This window comes from Agelaius tricolor, unplaced genomic scaffold (genome assembly GCF_023055355.1).
Source record: "Agelaius tricolor isolate 1412-34295 unplaced genomic scaffold, bAgeTri1.0.p SCAF_6, whole genome shotgun sequence".
Classification (NCBI taxonomy): domain Eukaryota; kingdom Metazoa; phylum Chordata; class Aves; order Passeriformes; family Icteridae; genus Agelaius; species Agelaius tricolor.
Genome location: NW_027269266.1, coordinates 53,175,830 through 53,190,959, shown reverse-complemented (window position 1 = coordinate 53,190,959; position 15,130 = coordinate 53,175,830). Strand labels below are relative to the sequence as shown.

General features: G+C 35.7%; 1 protein-coding gene across 11 annotated transcripts in view; it reads right to left on the bottom strand.

Annotated features, from left to right (window-relative positions):
• Positions 1 to 640: 640 nt before the first annotated feature.
• GOLGA4 (golgin A4) overlaps positions 641 to 15,130 on the bottom strand; it is a 74,055-nt gene continuing 59,565 nt past the window's right edge. For 4 of the 11 annotated variants that reach the window (XM_071429822.1, XM_071429826.1, XM_071429833.1 and 1 more), the window contains 7 exons: positions 14,416 to 14,529; positions 10,395 to 10,415; positions 10,161 to 10,229; positions 9,459 to 9,534; positions 7,634 to 7,737; positions 5,876 to 5,971; positions 641 to 3,517 (listed from right to left, as the gene is read on the bottom strand). In XM_071429822.1, coding sequence (XP_071285923.1) covers positions 3,488 to 3,517; positions 5,876 to 5,971; positions 7,634 to 7,737; positions 9,459 to 9,534; positions 10,161 to 10,229; positions 10,395 to 10,415; positions 14,416 to 14,529 — 510 coding nt within the window. In that variant the 3' untranslated portion in view covers positions 641 to 3,487. Of the gene's footprint in view, positions 3,518 to 5,875; positions 5,972 to 6,012; positions 7,502 to 7,633; positions 7,738 to 9,458; positions 9,535 to 10,160; positions 10,230 to 10,394; positions 10,416 to 14,415; positions 14,530 to 15,130 lie in introns of those variants that run through there. The other 7 variants (XM_071429824.1, XM_071429828.1, XM_071429825.1 and 4 more) reach the window with 5 other exon arrangements.

Sequence of the window (15,130 nt, the reverse complement as noted above, 5' to 3'; positions counted from 1 at the left end):
CTGGAGCAGCTTTGCTATGAAGGCAGGCTGAGAGAGTTGGGGTTGTTCATCTGGAGAAGAAAAGGTTGCAAAACAACCTCATTGCAGCCTTTGAGAACAAGGTTTTACACAGGCAGATAGTGACAGGACAAAGGGAATTGGTTCTAAACTGAAAGAGGAGAAATTTAGATTAGCTGTTAGGAAGAAACTCTTTATTGTGGGCATGGTGAGGCACTGGAACAGGCTGCCCAGAAAAGTTGTAAATGCCCCATTCCTAGAAGCATCCAAGGCCAGGCTGGAGAGGGCTCTGAGCAACCTAGTGAAAGATATCCTGCCCATGGCAGGAGGGTTGGAACTAGATGATCTTTAAGGTCCCTTCAAACCCAAACCAGACTGGAATTCTATGATCATTCAGAACTTTTACAAATCAAGCTTCTCTATTTGCTACATCCTCATGCTAGCTTTTCAGCCCACCATATATCTGTTTTGCAGGTTGTGACCCCTTGGAAACTTCAATGTCTCCATTGACTTAGAGTTTAATGTACTTGAATAGTTGTTCTTATGAGAATGATTTCAGCCTGGAAATATCTCAGCTAACAATGTCTCCAACAGGAGTAAGAACAAAACTGGTGTGTCCTTTAAAAGAAAAATCATACCAAAGTTGTTCCAAAATTATACAGTAAATAAACTTTATTTCATCTTAGCTCTATTCATATTCGTGCTGTCAACAGTCACAGATCAGCATATGATACAGTTATGTAGTAACTATTTACAATTTACAGGAACACATCTTTTCTTCAGAAAATATAAGTACAAAAGCTAGGAGTAAACAAACGAGGTACTGCAATTTGGATTTATTGTAGGCAAAAGCATATAGAAGTGACCTTCTAGCAAACAATCAAGATCAAATCAGGAGAGAATAGTCAAGAAGAGTGTCTAGTTCATCAGAAAAATCACCTCAATTGCTATCCATCCAAAATGTATTGCACAATTCAATCAAAAATAAAAAAAATAAATAGAAGAAACAAATCATTTATTTCAACTTTTAGAAAACACTCAGTAAAACCTGTATAGAGATACAGTAGCAGGCAATTCTTTTCTAGGATAAAGTCTTTTCTCTCCTTTAAAAAAATAACCTTTAACACAAAATAGAAGACAGTATTCAATAGTAGAGAAATAACCAAATAACCCCTGATTAGCATTTCTGCCAAGGCAGTAGATTATATTCACAGTCCAAAGGTGGTGGTGAGTTTTGGTTCTTGCTGTTCTGTTTGTGACCTTGAATAATAGCTTTTCTTCTTGTCCCTTCTCAAGAGGCAACAGAGATATAAACTTATTTTTAAGCAGCACTGTCATGAGACATTCTCATCACAAAATCTTCAAGATGGTCGTAGCCACAACTAGAAGAAATGAAATCAAGTGTTACATTATTGAGAACAACTTAGAAGCTCTTAATATTAAAATAATTGCATGGTTTATTAATATAATCAGAAGACGGAAGAATTTCAATAAGTCAAACTACCAAACTATTTGAGCAAGCAATTCCATTCCGGTACCTGCAAAACAGTTGAGAAACTGATGAAAACAAAACAAGGTGTAGCAAAATGGTCAGCAGTCTCACTGGAAATAGTCTACCACATCACTGCATATTAATCCAAACAAAAAAAAATTTGGACTCTCTTGCATAAGGCTTATCATCAAAACTGAAATGATGATGCAGAATTTTGGACCCAGCACATAGCCTCCTCTACAGGAAAATATAAATTGCCTTCACAATGAAGTCAGTATCTCCCTTAATTTCTAAGTTATATACATGCAAGAGTATGTGACAAAAATACTTGAGATTAAGTTGGCAACTACAATCTAATAATGGAGTATGAACAGTTTACATATACATTAGCTGATGTTATGAAAGTGTAACCAATAATTTCTGACAGTAAGGTCAGTATCAACAAGCCTTTCTGTGATATGTTTCAAAGGCAGCTCAGACCACCTAAATTTTTTTACACCAGCATTACAGACAGCATGACAAGAATCTAAGTTTCAAACATATCTTCTGAAACCTATTCTGCAACAGTGTTGTAAATAGCTTTGTTCCAATTGTAGATAATTGTAGCTACAATTCAATTATTTTCAACAAAGGGATAGAGATAACAGTTGCTGATTTTGTCAGAACTGATGAAGGATGTTGGCAAACAGTCCAAACTCTACTGCATTTTAAGTGCAATAAAGTACATTCACAATTTTATTCAAAGATGGAAAAAACACAAAGTAGAAATCGTGAGTGTTAGAGAAATAATTTTTTTTCCTTTGGAAGAGGTATCATTTTGTGTTGAAGGCTGTGTTCACATGACAGCAGAAGAGGAAGATAACCTGTCAACTGCAATGTGGTAAATGGTAAATGGCAATGGCAATAGCCTAAGTTAATTAATTTTGCTCTGACAGTGATGGAGGCCAACAAATGCATTTCATCCAAGAGATAGCAACTGCTTCACATGCACTGAATCAACTCCTGGCAACTGTGCAAAGCTTTCCAGTTGCAAAGGAGGGAAAAAAAGTTGAACCGACCATATTCTATAGAATTCATCTGCAGAGTTTATTAAGTATCATACACCACTAGGGATTCAAATCATAATCTTTACCAGCCAGTGCAGGAAGTTTTTTCCTGTGTTGTTCCATAGCCCAGTCCTCTCTCAACCAGCTATTGCATGTGTGTTGCTTGTTTAGCTAGTCTAGTCTGATGCAACTTGCATCTTCAGGCCTACGTCAGCTCTTCCATTCTTGTAATGCTACAACTAGCATTGGAGATTCATAATTGAAGTAGCGTAACGAAACTTGAAGAAAGACACAAACTAAGAGCATAAAGCTCCCCTAATTGTTCTCCACCATCTCTCTGCTTTAGCATCTTTTGATATCAAACCAAAGCTGTGATTCAGAAAGGTACTAATGTTTAAACCCAATTATATCCCAAACCCTCTGCAGAGAATATTCATCTTTTTAAAGATAATGCATTTTCATATTTACAAGATGTAATAATTAATTTCAAGCAGTACAGTATGTCTCCCACAAACCTGATTTGTTTGCCTATTCAAAAAAGGAAATTAAAAAATGAATAAATACAAAACAAAGCCAAGTGCAATAAAATTCAATACTACATATTAATTGATTTAAAATCTGATTTCATTTCTACTACTGAGATTTTTGTGGCTCAATCAACATTTGAAATTATACTTAGGATTAGGGTCACTCAAAAAGATCGGTTTTGAATCAGTATTTACCATTTTCAAACTCAGCTTTGTAAAACAAGACATGATTAGGAGGAAAACAAAAATCATCAAATTATCATATGCATATACAACCAAAATTTGTTCTTTAATGAAGGAAAGCAGGCAAGAAAAAAAACCAGAAGAACCTTTAATTGCATAATACAGATTTCATTTTACATAAAACAAGAATGTATTATACTTCACTCACCCACACGCTAGCTAAGCACAGACTGGTGGCATATTCAAAAGATACCACTGCGAGGTGAGGCAAACTACAAAGCCAGGAAGAAAAGAGCTTATTGGACTATTTGATTGATAGTGTTATGTAGTGTTAACAAATAAGAACTCTGTGGACATCTATGGATGAAATGCTGCAGTTAGATCACAACACCAAATAGTAAAAGCCAGATTACTGAAGATTACATTGATCTAGCATATATTTATTAACCAGGAACTGCTACAAGTTTTCAGAAACTTGTTAAATATATGTCCACTAAGAGGGTATAAAATTACTCACAGATACTTTAGTACCACACACTTAGTCTAGTAGCACAGTAAGTTAATAATTTACACATCAAAATTACTTACAGATGCATTAGCAATAAACTAAAAGCTCTATGTTAAAATGCACATTTATGCTGTAGTTCAGAACTTCATTGCTCCTGAGAGCTAAACATTGGATATTTTCATATACAGGTATCAGTCCAATATTAAGTATGGAGAGACATTAGTGCGATGTCAGTCAATAAATAAAAACTAAAAGAAACCAAGCATATTTCTTGATAGTATAATTTATAAAGACATCTCTAACTTTTTAGTTCAAAACAGAATTATGGAAGACTCATGCCCAGAATAATTTGTGCTTCAGCAAATGAACATATAATGTTGAAAGTAAAGGAAAAAATACTTCTTCCTTCATAATATGCCCTAATGTTTGAGTTTCCATTAGATGTGTAACTCAGTCTCTTTGTGGATTTGGAAAGGAGAGAATTCATAGGCCAGATATGAGCCAAGAAGGGACTGCTATGTGAAACCCAAAAGCTCTTTGAACAAAGATATAATTAACAAATCAAAGCACTTGTAGACTACAAAAAAATCTCACTGTGTGTTTTAGACAAAATTTAATACCAAGGATGAAAATTTGTTGGATGAATTCAAGTTAAATTTTTATTTTGTATCAGAAGTTGTAAATGTCTGTTGTAGAAAGAACAGGTTTAAATATCAAAAAGCTGAAGTGGCTGCAAAACAAGGCCCATCTCTCTTTTCTCAAAATCTTTCCTAAATATTACTCTGGCTTATCAAAACAAAACAAAACGAAACAAAACAAAACAAAACAAAACAGTCTCAGCTTTCTATTTTAATGTCAGAGAGAGAAAATAATGCTTTGAATACATGATACTGGAGCTGCAGTATAATCAATATTTTTATCCTCTAAAAGTATTTGAAATATTTAAGATTGCAAGGCTCTCAAACATACTAAGTGTACAGGAAAATGTTAAAGTACTTAACACTTTCCTCAAATGTGATACTGCAAGATGAAAATACAGACTTTTAAAATTTTTTTTTGCGAATCAACAGGACTTTAATGTATCTACAAGTGAAATTAATTTTTATTTTATTATGTATTTGCAAGTATGAAATAAATATATATGCAAGGTCAGTGAGAGAAACAGAATGCAATTCTTCCTCTCACTTTAATTCCTAAATATTTCACTAAGGTGACCCACAAAGAGAGGGTTCACAGTGTTGATTCCAAATCAAATGTAGAGGAGACTATTACTGCTGTTTTTATTTTAATTAAAAGTAGCTCCTATACATAAAACAGTAAAAGTAATACCTAAGAAATGCTTATGCTCAAATAATTTTACCTCCTTATCTGTTTCTCAAAGCCAATTTCACCTTTCTAGTAAATAGGTCAACTGCTAAATACTAAGCAAATGTCAAAAAAAAGGGAAAAAAAACCAACACCAAACTGTTTACAACTCTTATTTTTGACCTGTCCTGACCCAGAGAAAACTAACATATTTTCGTGTTTTTTCAATACAAAAATAAAGCAGGATCATACAAAAACCCCCAAAACCTAATCAAAATCCCGAGCTTGTTAGGATACCCACTTAAGATAAAATAGTACACATCGTACTTCAAACACATATCTCAGGTGATTGAGATAATCAACTTTCTATTCTACAAGCAAAATGCCTGTTGTTTTTGCCAGAAATTTTATCTCAGGGCTGGTAATGTTTCTTGATATATTTTTATAAAAACTGGTATGACTCCACAAAAACGTCTAAATTTAAGAAGCATTAATTTTATATTATTTGATATGTCAGATTACTTTTTTAATTCCACAGAATAGTAGTGATACTTGAACTTGCTTTGGTCCTATCCATCGCTATCAGAAATATGTCTTAACTGAGGAAAAATACTAGTAAAGAAAACATGCTTGCTTTTTTTCTCACTCTTGCTATAAATTCAAAACTAGAGCTGGAATTTGATATTCCACTGAAGAAAAGTGAAGTAAGGAGAAAAGGAGTCCACCTGAATGTGGACACAAAGAAAAGAAGACATAAAAATTTTCTAATTCCTTATTCTTGAAACCTACTCCTCTTGCATAAAATTGATTTACTTACATAACTTACCACTGGTCGAGCGTCTTCTCGTTCTAGTATCTTCTGAGTCTGATCTGCTGGGAACTTCAGCACTGTTGTTATGACCTTGGCCATTGTCTGAAGAGATATAGGTTATCCATACATAATTCCACATCCACAAAGATGTCCGTAATATTTTAAATTAATTTAATTTAGTAATACTGGATACTATTTTATTAATGTCAGTGGAAAACAGTGAAATCAGTAAGATATAACTATTTGTTTCACATTGCATATGCATAAAGTGAATTATATGAAAACAATTTTTGCACATTGTCACAAACTTCAGCTGCTGTAGTGGGATTTAAGTTCTATGGCATCTATGCTCAAATGATAGAGTCCATTAATAAGACAGCATACTAGATAAAGTGCATGCCTAGAAAAAGCAATCTGTCAATCTTGTTGCAGATATCCTGCCAAGCAAGAGGCAAATAATAAAGTTGGATTGGAGGGCAAGACAGTAAAACTTCTCAGCAAATACACATACACACCTTGGTAAAGCAGTTTACAAAAAATGTGTTTAATTACCCACATTAAAAGTCACTAATTCCTGACTCTTAGATCCGCATCAACCTCCACATTTCTCTTATGTCTCCAATACTGTGACGAACCAGTGCATTCATTAATGTCTTGATTGCATTCCAGTATCATTTACTAGGATGCATAATTGGCAATACATCCTAGATAATTTGCACAGATTCTTTTGAACTCTGTTCAAAAAAGAGGAAGCATGTCCAGAGATATAACAATTCCACTACTGAATCACCTTTGACACAAGGGACACATATTTGCACTAGTATAGGGGATCATGCACAGAGAAGGGCCACCAAAATGACCTTACAAGGCAGAATTAGATTAAAAAAATGTCTTTTCTTGTCCAGGAACAAAAAAGTTGAGAGAAAGGAACATCTGTACTGAGAAGATAAATTTACAGATCTTTTAACTTAAGAACTGTGTTGGGGTAGTGGTGGAAAGCACAGTAATACTTTACAAGCATACTTAAAACTGTTTTAAAAAGTTCTATCATTTGCATCATCACTGCTCATGGTTTTCCAGTTCATGTAGCAGGATGAAACCAGTTCTTAAGATATATCCATAGATTTATGATTATGTGAGATAATCCTGAAGAAAGCAAACACGAAGCTCAGTGTCCTCCAGAAACACATCTAATGAATGAAAGGAAACCAGCATATGAAATCAAGAAGCCTACTGTCCATCTTTTCACTACTTTTAAGAGTGAATTAATAACATCTAAGGTATACAGATTCTATAAATACTATGAAACGTCTTTAAGCAACTACTGGAGAGGTATTTCACCATCTTCAGCTGGTAACACAGCTACTAACAAATTGTTATTTAATCCAACTGTAACTTACCATGTCTGTGTCAAGACTACATGAAAAGATCACTTTTGCTTATATTCTGCATACCAGCTTTCATTTTACATAAAGTGTAAAATGACTGACAAAGAGACTTTTACTGATAAAACTGTATCTACCCATAATGGTTTTTGTCTTGATAGGTACAGCAGTGAGAGATGTGAAAACTCCCTCCACCTACCACTCATCTTGGCAGGCTGATGAAGTCTTGAAGTTATGAATCATGTCTCTTTGGGAAAAAAATGTAAAAGCCTATTGAATACTTTATTGTCAGAAATAAACAGCACATAACAAATCACAAACACATGATAGTTCACATCATACAGCAAGATCACCTGTCAGCATATACAAATTTCCATACCTTTGTCTCACGACCCATCATATATTCAAAGAGCACTTTCCTCAAGTATTCAAACTCAGTGGGTTCCTCAAATAGGGAAACGTCAGTATGGTGAAGGTTTCCATCTGTGTAAACAAAAAGAGAATATTTATTCTGAGAGTCATTCATCCGAATCCAAGTTTCAGTAATGTCACAAAACCAAACAAGAACAAATACTGTATTCTGCACCTTAGATGGAGTAACTGCAGCCCTTCAGAAAGGCATTTAGGGGTGCTAGTTGGCAGGAGGTGCAACAGGAGTCACCAGTGTATGCGCCCTTGGCAGCCAAGAGGGCAAACCTCATCCTGGAGTGCATCAAACACAGCATCATCAATCGGTCAAAAGAGGTGATCATCCCATCCTATTTAGCATTGGTGCAGCCTCACCTTGAGTACTGTGTGCTGTTCAGGGCCCCATTTAAAAAGAATGGGAAGGTACATGAACACACCCAGAGGGTACCTCTGGATAAGGTACTGACAGGCATGTCCTCTGAGAAGAAGCTGAGGAGACTGGGTTTGTCTAATTTGGAGAGATGGAGGCTAAGGGGTGACCTCAGTGCTCTCTACGGCTTCCTGAGGAGATGTTGATAAGCAGGTACTGCTCTCCTCTCCCTGGTACCCAGTGCCAGGACACATGGAAAATGGTTCATCTATCATGGGGAGCTCAGACTTGATGAGAGGAAACATTTCTTTACCAACAGGGTGTCAAACTCTGCAACAGACCTCTTGGAGAGGTGGTTGTTGCCTGTTTATCAGTGTTGAAGAAGCATTTGGACAGTGCCCTTAAAGACATACTTTACCTTTTCATCAGCCCTGAAGTTGTCACACAGCTGGACTATGAAACTGATGTTGGTCCCTTCTAGATGAAGTATGTTTCCTGCTCCTCTCCCTGTCAGTACATGCCGAGGAAATCCTTGATCACATTTCTTCCCAGCCCTGCACTAGCAGAAGGCACTAAATACCCACAACCATCTCCCATCATTGGGTCAGTCACCTTGAGGGAAGCAGGCATGGACCTTCTGAGGGGATGAGAGATGCAGATCATCCTGAGATAATTTGACCATTTGCACAAATTTGCAAAAAGCAAGTGTGATGTGATTTTTGAAAGTCTTCTGAGTTCATCCAGCTAAGATGGGTCTGCACAGGATGGCAAAGCCCCACATCTCTAACATTAGCAAGGCTCAATGCTTGAGCCCTCTGTCTCATGCAGTACATACTCCTCAACTAAACAGCTGCAAATCTTTTGGAGGTGAGCAATACCTGTTCATTTCCCTGTGCATTTTTCTTAATTAATCTTACATTAAAAGAGTCTGAGAGGAACAGTATACCACCAGAGAGAAGGTCCATAAGCACATACTCTATCTCCAAAGTGTCCAACCACCAGTGTCTAAAGGACAGCACATGAACAGTGCAAGTCTACTTCTGCCTGGGTTCTGGGGCTGCTCACAGGCCTTGGGTAGCTGGGACCAGCCTCCTGGGACCCCCACCATCTCCTGCCAAGGGCCCAAGGGATGTGTCCCAGCTCAGCCTGGGACCTTCTGTCCCCACCTGTGCCCTGCTGTAGGTGTGCCCATCTCTGCCCCTGTCTACTGGACGCTCTTGGGTCCTGTACTGAAGAGAACTTAAGAACTCTGATACAGAGCTCTTTTAATTGGATGACATAAAACTCTATTATAATAGACAAGAGAAAACAAGGATGTCACAAGTGCATTATGTGTTTTAAAAAAACTTGACGTTTTATTTTCTAGACCAAACTGTATCTTTCTAACAAACAAAAAACTTATTTGTGATGAAAACTGAGTACTTACCTCTATATGGTGTTCCAGCTGATGTGACATACATATTTTTCTCATAATGTTTCAGCCGGTCTTCCAGTGCATGAATCTAAACAGAAAACAGTTGACATGATAAACAGTGTTAAACCTAAACAGCAGCTAAAAGAAGCATAACTGAAACAGTTTCCAGCTACATATCATCTCTTATAAAAGCAAAATACATTTGCTTTTTAAGGAAGGAAAACATTAAAAACTGTTATTAAAGACTGTCCCAATGTTGTACATCTGCATATACACATAAAAATATATATAGCAGATGTTATGCATATATTATATATTCATGTATTCATTTTATATATAAGCATATATATCTTTTTTGTAGATAAAAAAGCTTACAACAAAAATTATACTTAAACACCAAAAAAGGTTTCCTTTTGAAAAAAAAATTCAAGAATTTCATAAAGTGCACTGTTCCCTTTTTCACTGTGCAATTCTTTGCTAACCAGTATCACAAGCATGTGGCGTTTTTATTCTCAGGGGATAGAGGAATACTTTGAAAAGGACGCAGATCTTCTGAGAGCAAGTATGAGTGAAAACTATTTTTTTGTCTATTATATTCATAGTACCTTGTATGGAGATGTACCACATCGTCACTTGAAAAGAACAAACCTTTTAATACTGCAAACTCCAAGTATCAAACAAGAATACTTCTTACTCATTCAACGTGACCCTTACCTGCTCTTTCAATTCCTGCTCCTTCAGTTTTGAATCATTGACTAGTGTTGTCTTCTGTGCAAGTTGTGCCTGAAAAGACAGTCACGTCTGGAAATTGCTGAAAATACATCATAGGTACCTTTGCAATAAACCTATTTCTCCTTTTAACACACATAAACTTATAAGCAGTATTTCAGCTTTAAAACTGCCCCGCAATGAAAGTATTAAGAGAGAAAAATAACGTGTAAGACGTACCTTTAGTTCTGTTATTGTGACCTATAACAACAATAAAAATTTAAATTAAAATGTATGAAAAATACTGACTATATCAAGCACTGGAGAAAGAAATATCAGTAATTGAGTTCTTATACACTGTATTAATTGAGGATGACAAAAATTGAAATTACCCAATAATAACAGCTAGTCTTATAAATAGTTTAACTTATTTGTATTGACAATACATAAAGCTGATATTTAAATTATCTCATTTGATTCTGTAAGACAATCATCATAAATGTAACTTAAAGAACCTAGTGTTTCCAAACATTTATGAAATGCATATTGGAGATGAATAATAATTGAATGAGTATGAAATACATCACAGGATGCCCTAACTACAATTAATACTATTCAGAATAGTTTATGTTTTTCCTTAATTCTTCAAGTCACATTCGGAAATGTGAACATATACCTGAAAATAGCTTCAGTTAAGAGCTTCATGAGCTCTACATCTTGCAAAGACGTTTATAAAGTACAGAAAAAAGTCTAAGCTGAAATTTCTATCTTTTAGTGTTTCAACTCTTAAGGAAAATAATGCTTCAGTAGTCAAGGATGTAACTCAAGGCTGCATAAGCATTTCAACACCAAATAATTTATGTGTGAATTTTTTTTTAAGGTAGGCTAAACCTTACAACAGAAATGGTACGTATTCACAGAATCACAGAATATTTTAAGTTGGAAGGGAGCCACAAGGAGAAGAGTCAAACTTTTAAAGTAAATGGCCCATGCAGGAATTAAACCTGTGACTCTGGCATAATTAGCATCATGCTTTAACCAACTCAGCTGATCTCAGGGTCAATATTAATTTTTTCTTCCCAAGCACCTTTGCAATTGTGTGGAAAAGGAGATTTATTCCCTGTCTCAGATTGATAAAAATCTGTGGGGTCTCCTACAGACAGAAAATAGGGCAAAATCGTTCCTCTAAGGATCTCAAACCTCTAAGTTAAATTCTTGCTTCTGAAAACCTCAATCAGACATTTATTTTCTGATATGGAGAGACATTTTCTGATATTTTTACGTCCAAACATTAGTACTTAAGGTTGTTAGTATCTGTCAATTTTTTATCAAAATCAGACAAGTACTGTTCCAATATCTAGGGTACACTTCATGTCAAAGTGGATATGTTATGTGTAATGTTTAGTCTAGGCTGACAAGCAGCAGCACAGAAAGTTTTATGAAAAACTTCTGTGATTTGGGAGTCCCTGATCTTAGACAAAATACGTTGCCCACAAAAAGTTGCATCCAGTCAACGGAAGACTTCAAACTGTTTAACTACTAGTGCTGAAGGGTAAAAAAAAAACCAAAAAAACCCCAAAATGTTGCAAAGCAACAAAATAAAAAAGAAATCAAGTGAGACAAAAAATACAAAATATAATTTATATAAGGCAAATTTAATTAATTTGAATGCACTGTAAACTCCAGATGTGGATTTATACAGTTTTGTTCAGGTATTTGACAGGTTCCATGGGCCCTGTCTAATTTTCTCATATAGCTCTGTAATGCTGCCTATATACGCTATTGTAGCCATTGCAAATATGTACTATTGAACCAGGTTAAAGCAAAATTAGTTTCCTACAAACATACCAAGCACAGGCAAAACACAAACTGAGACAGGAGTAAAAATTAAAAACAACTCAATTTCTAAGTAGGACAAAAGAAAACTACTTGTCAACCACAGAACAGATTGTGTCAGAGTAAGAATTAAATCCTGAAATACTGATAAAACAGAAACTGAAAGCCCACTTACATTACTCTAAATATTTGAGCTTTTTGGATCACAAGATATACCAGGAATTATGTGCAAATTCCACAGCACAATCTATTAGAATAATTCCATTGTTTTGAGATGAAATCACCATTGTGAATCGTATCAAATAAGGCATTTACATTTAGTTGAATCAGCTATGCAAAAGAAATCTGGTGAGAAATTTGCTAAATTTGAATTTAGTTGGAATTCTCAAAATTACTCAAAAAAGTCTGATGCCTATATTCTAGAGAAATCACATATATACACTCGGGGAAAAAAACAAACAACAAACCTGCATTCTCATTCTGCAACTACTTTGAACCTGCATGCTTTAACTGTATCTAAGTACCGGCGCTAGTACACAACCTGCTCATCTTCCCCCACAAATGAAACCATCTTTATCCTTTAAAATGAAACTGTTTATCAGTGATGGAGTTCTCTGAACTGGTTTGTACCCAATTATACACTGGAGAACTCCTTTGAGTTTCTCCAAAGTCCTCTCTTTCAAGTTGCACCCTTTATTCCTTGTCCTTTCACTACAGTTCCTGATAAAAAGTCCCTCTTCAGCTTCCCTGTAGGCCTCCTTAAACTTAGTAAGTCTAAGTTGAGCCTGTTTTGCCCTTAGAGTGTTTTCTCCTGGTCCTCATCTAAACGCCACTAATTTTTTTTTCTCCTCTGCCCAGCTGTGGTAGGGGAGGGTGAGTGAGCAGCTTTAATGGCTGCCTCGCATTAGGCCAGTGTCAAACCATGGCAAGTGGACTCAGGGTCTTCATCCTCCCAGTCCCTGCAGCTGCCTTTCTTGACTTGGATGGTGTGGCTGGAGTACTTGCCATGGAAGACAGAGGCATAGAAGCTGTTGAGAACCCCAGCCTACTCTTTGTCCAGGGTAGCCAGGTTTCCCATTTTCTTACAAAGAGGGCCCACATTATCCCTAGTCTTTCTGTTGTTTACAACATACATATAGAAGCTCTTCCTGTTTGCCTTACTTTCCCTGGCTACAACAATTCTAACTGGGCTTTGGCTTTCCTAACTTACTTTGTCCCTAGCTTCCCGTACAATTTCCCTGTATTACTCTCAGGCCACCTGTCTTCATTTCCACTTCCTAAAAGCTTTTTTTTTTTTTTATTCTGAGTTTGCCCAGCAGGTCCAGCAGCTCCCATTCATCCATGGAGGCCTCCTGGAATTTTTGCTGGATTTACTCCTTGTTGGGTGCATTGCTTCTGAGCTGAATACATGAAATACATACCATTACCAGTATATAAATTTGATATAACTGTCACATCAGTAATCCAGAAGATGAATGTATAATACAATATGCAATGACTGCCTATATTTATAGCAGACTGCTATAACAAACTAGGAGTGAAACAGTTAACAAAGAAGTCCTAAAGAATAAGTACTCTTCAGACTTTTCATAATCATGTTTTAGAAGTTAGGAGTCTCTTTAAGAATCTTCCTCTAGATAATAAGATTATGTAAGACTATCAGTAGGTGAACAAGGTTTAATTAAGAATACAAGGCAGTCTTAGATTTCTGCTTTTCCTATTATGAAAACAACTCATACCATGGAAAAATAATATAAAGGGTTTTGTACACAAGTGCAAGGCAGAAGTAACAAACTAGGTCAGTGAGATAATTTGTACTTTCGGTTTCTAATGTCAAATATATAAATTTACTCTCTCCCAGGGTTACCTGTTGTAAAAATGAAAATATTAAAAGTAAGGTCAATATGAATTCTCATCAATCACTCAACAACTTGTGCACTTTTTATCTCCTCAGTATAATAACAGCTATTAGTATTTTCACCAAAGAATTCTTCAAATTAAAATGTAATCTCGGAAAGACAAAAGAATGAAGGCAGTCTTCTTTCAATGAAGGCCTCTATACCAGTAATTGGTATATTCAAGGTACTACTTCAGACACCTCTGAAATGCGAATTTTTAAAAAATCACTCTAAAAATGACTTAATGGGATTTTCTTTCCTTCTAAAGGGCTTCCAGTAAAACCAACATAAACACATGTAGAGGACAAAAAAACTCAACCTTAATAATAACAACAGAACTGCACTTTTCAACATACCAACCAAAAAGGTAGCACCAAATATTGCAGTTTCTAAAGAGATTCCTTTTGTATGGGAAAGTGAAGGCCAGATACATAAATAAAGTCCAATTAGTAATAAACTACAGAATTTCCCATGGACCAAGAATTTCACACTTAGAGATATAAAAACAAATGTCGGTGCCAGCTCACTTTTTCACTGTTGCAATGTTCCTCTTCTGCAATCCTTTGTTTGTATTCCTTCTGCAAGTCTTCCAGCTGTGCCTGCAACTCATGAACTTTTGCTGTCATCTCTTCTTCACGAGACTTCAAAATACAGGCAAAAAATTACTTATACAATGAATCATTTAACTATTCAAAACTTTAACTATGGTGAACTTAAAACAATCAAAAAATGTTATACTACACACAGAAAGGATATGCTTGATACTTGTGTAAAGGCTAGTTACACCAGACTCCTACAGAAATGACCAAGAGAAAGAATTGGTGCTTAACAAGATTTTGTAGGCCTCCAACAATAAAGATTACATAGCTAGGATTACAGTTACATTCTTTAAATTCCAAAAAAGATCTGTTTCTCTTGGGCATTAAAACAGCATTCAAGTATAATCCAGACAGTGCATGAAGGTCATTACCTTCATGGAAGGAGTAGATGACAACATAAAATTAATTTCTATATTATGAAAGTGACAAGGACCTAAATCTTTTCCTCAGCCACTCTCACAAAGATGCTATGAAAGCAGTTTTAAACGCATTTTCCAAAACAATGACCAACAATTTCCCACTCTGAAGGGTTTGGAAGGCAGTATTCACTGTAGAGGAAAGAAGCAGTAACAAGAATGGTAGGGAGGAAATGACCTCTTCCTGTATAGGAGAAAAATACAATGACCTAAATTCTAGGAAGTTA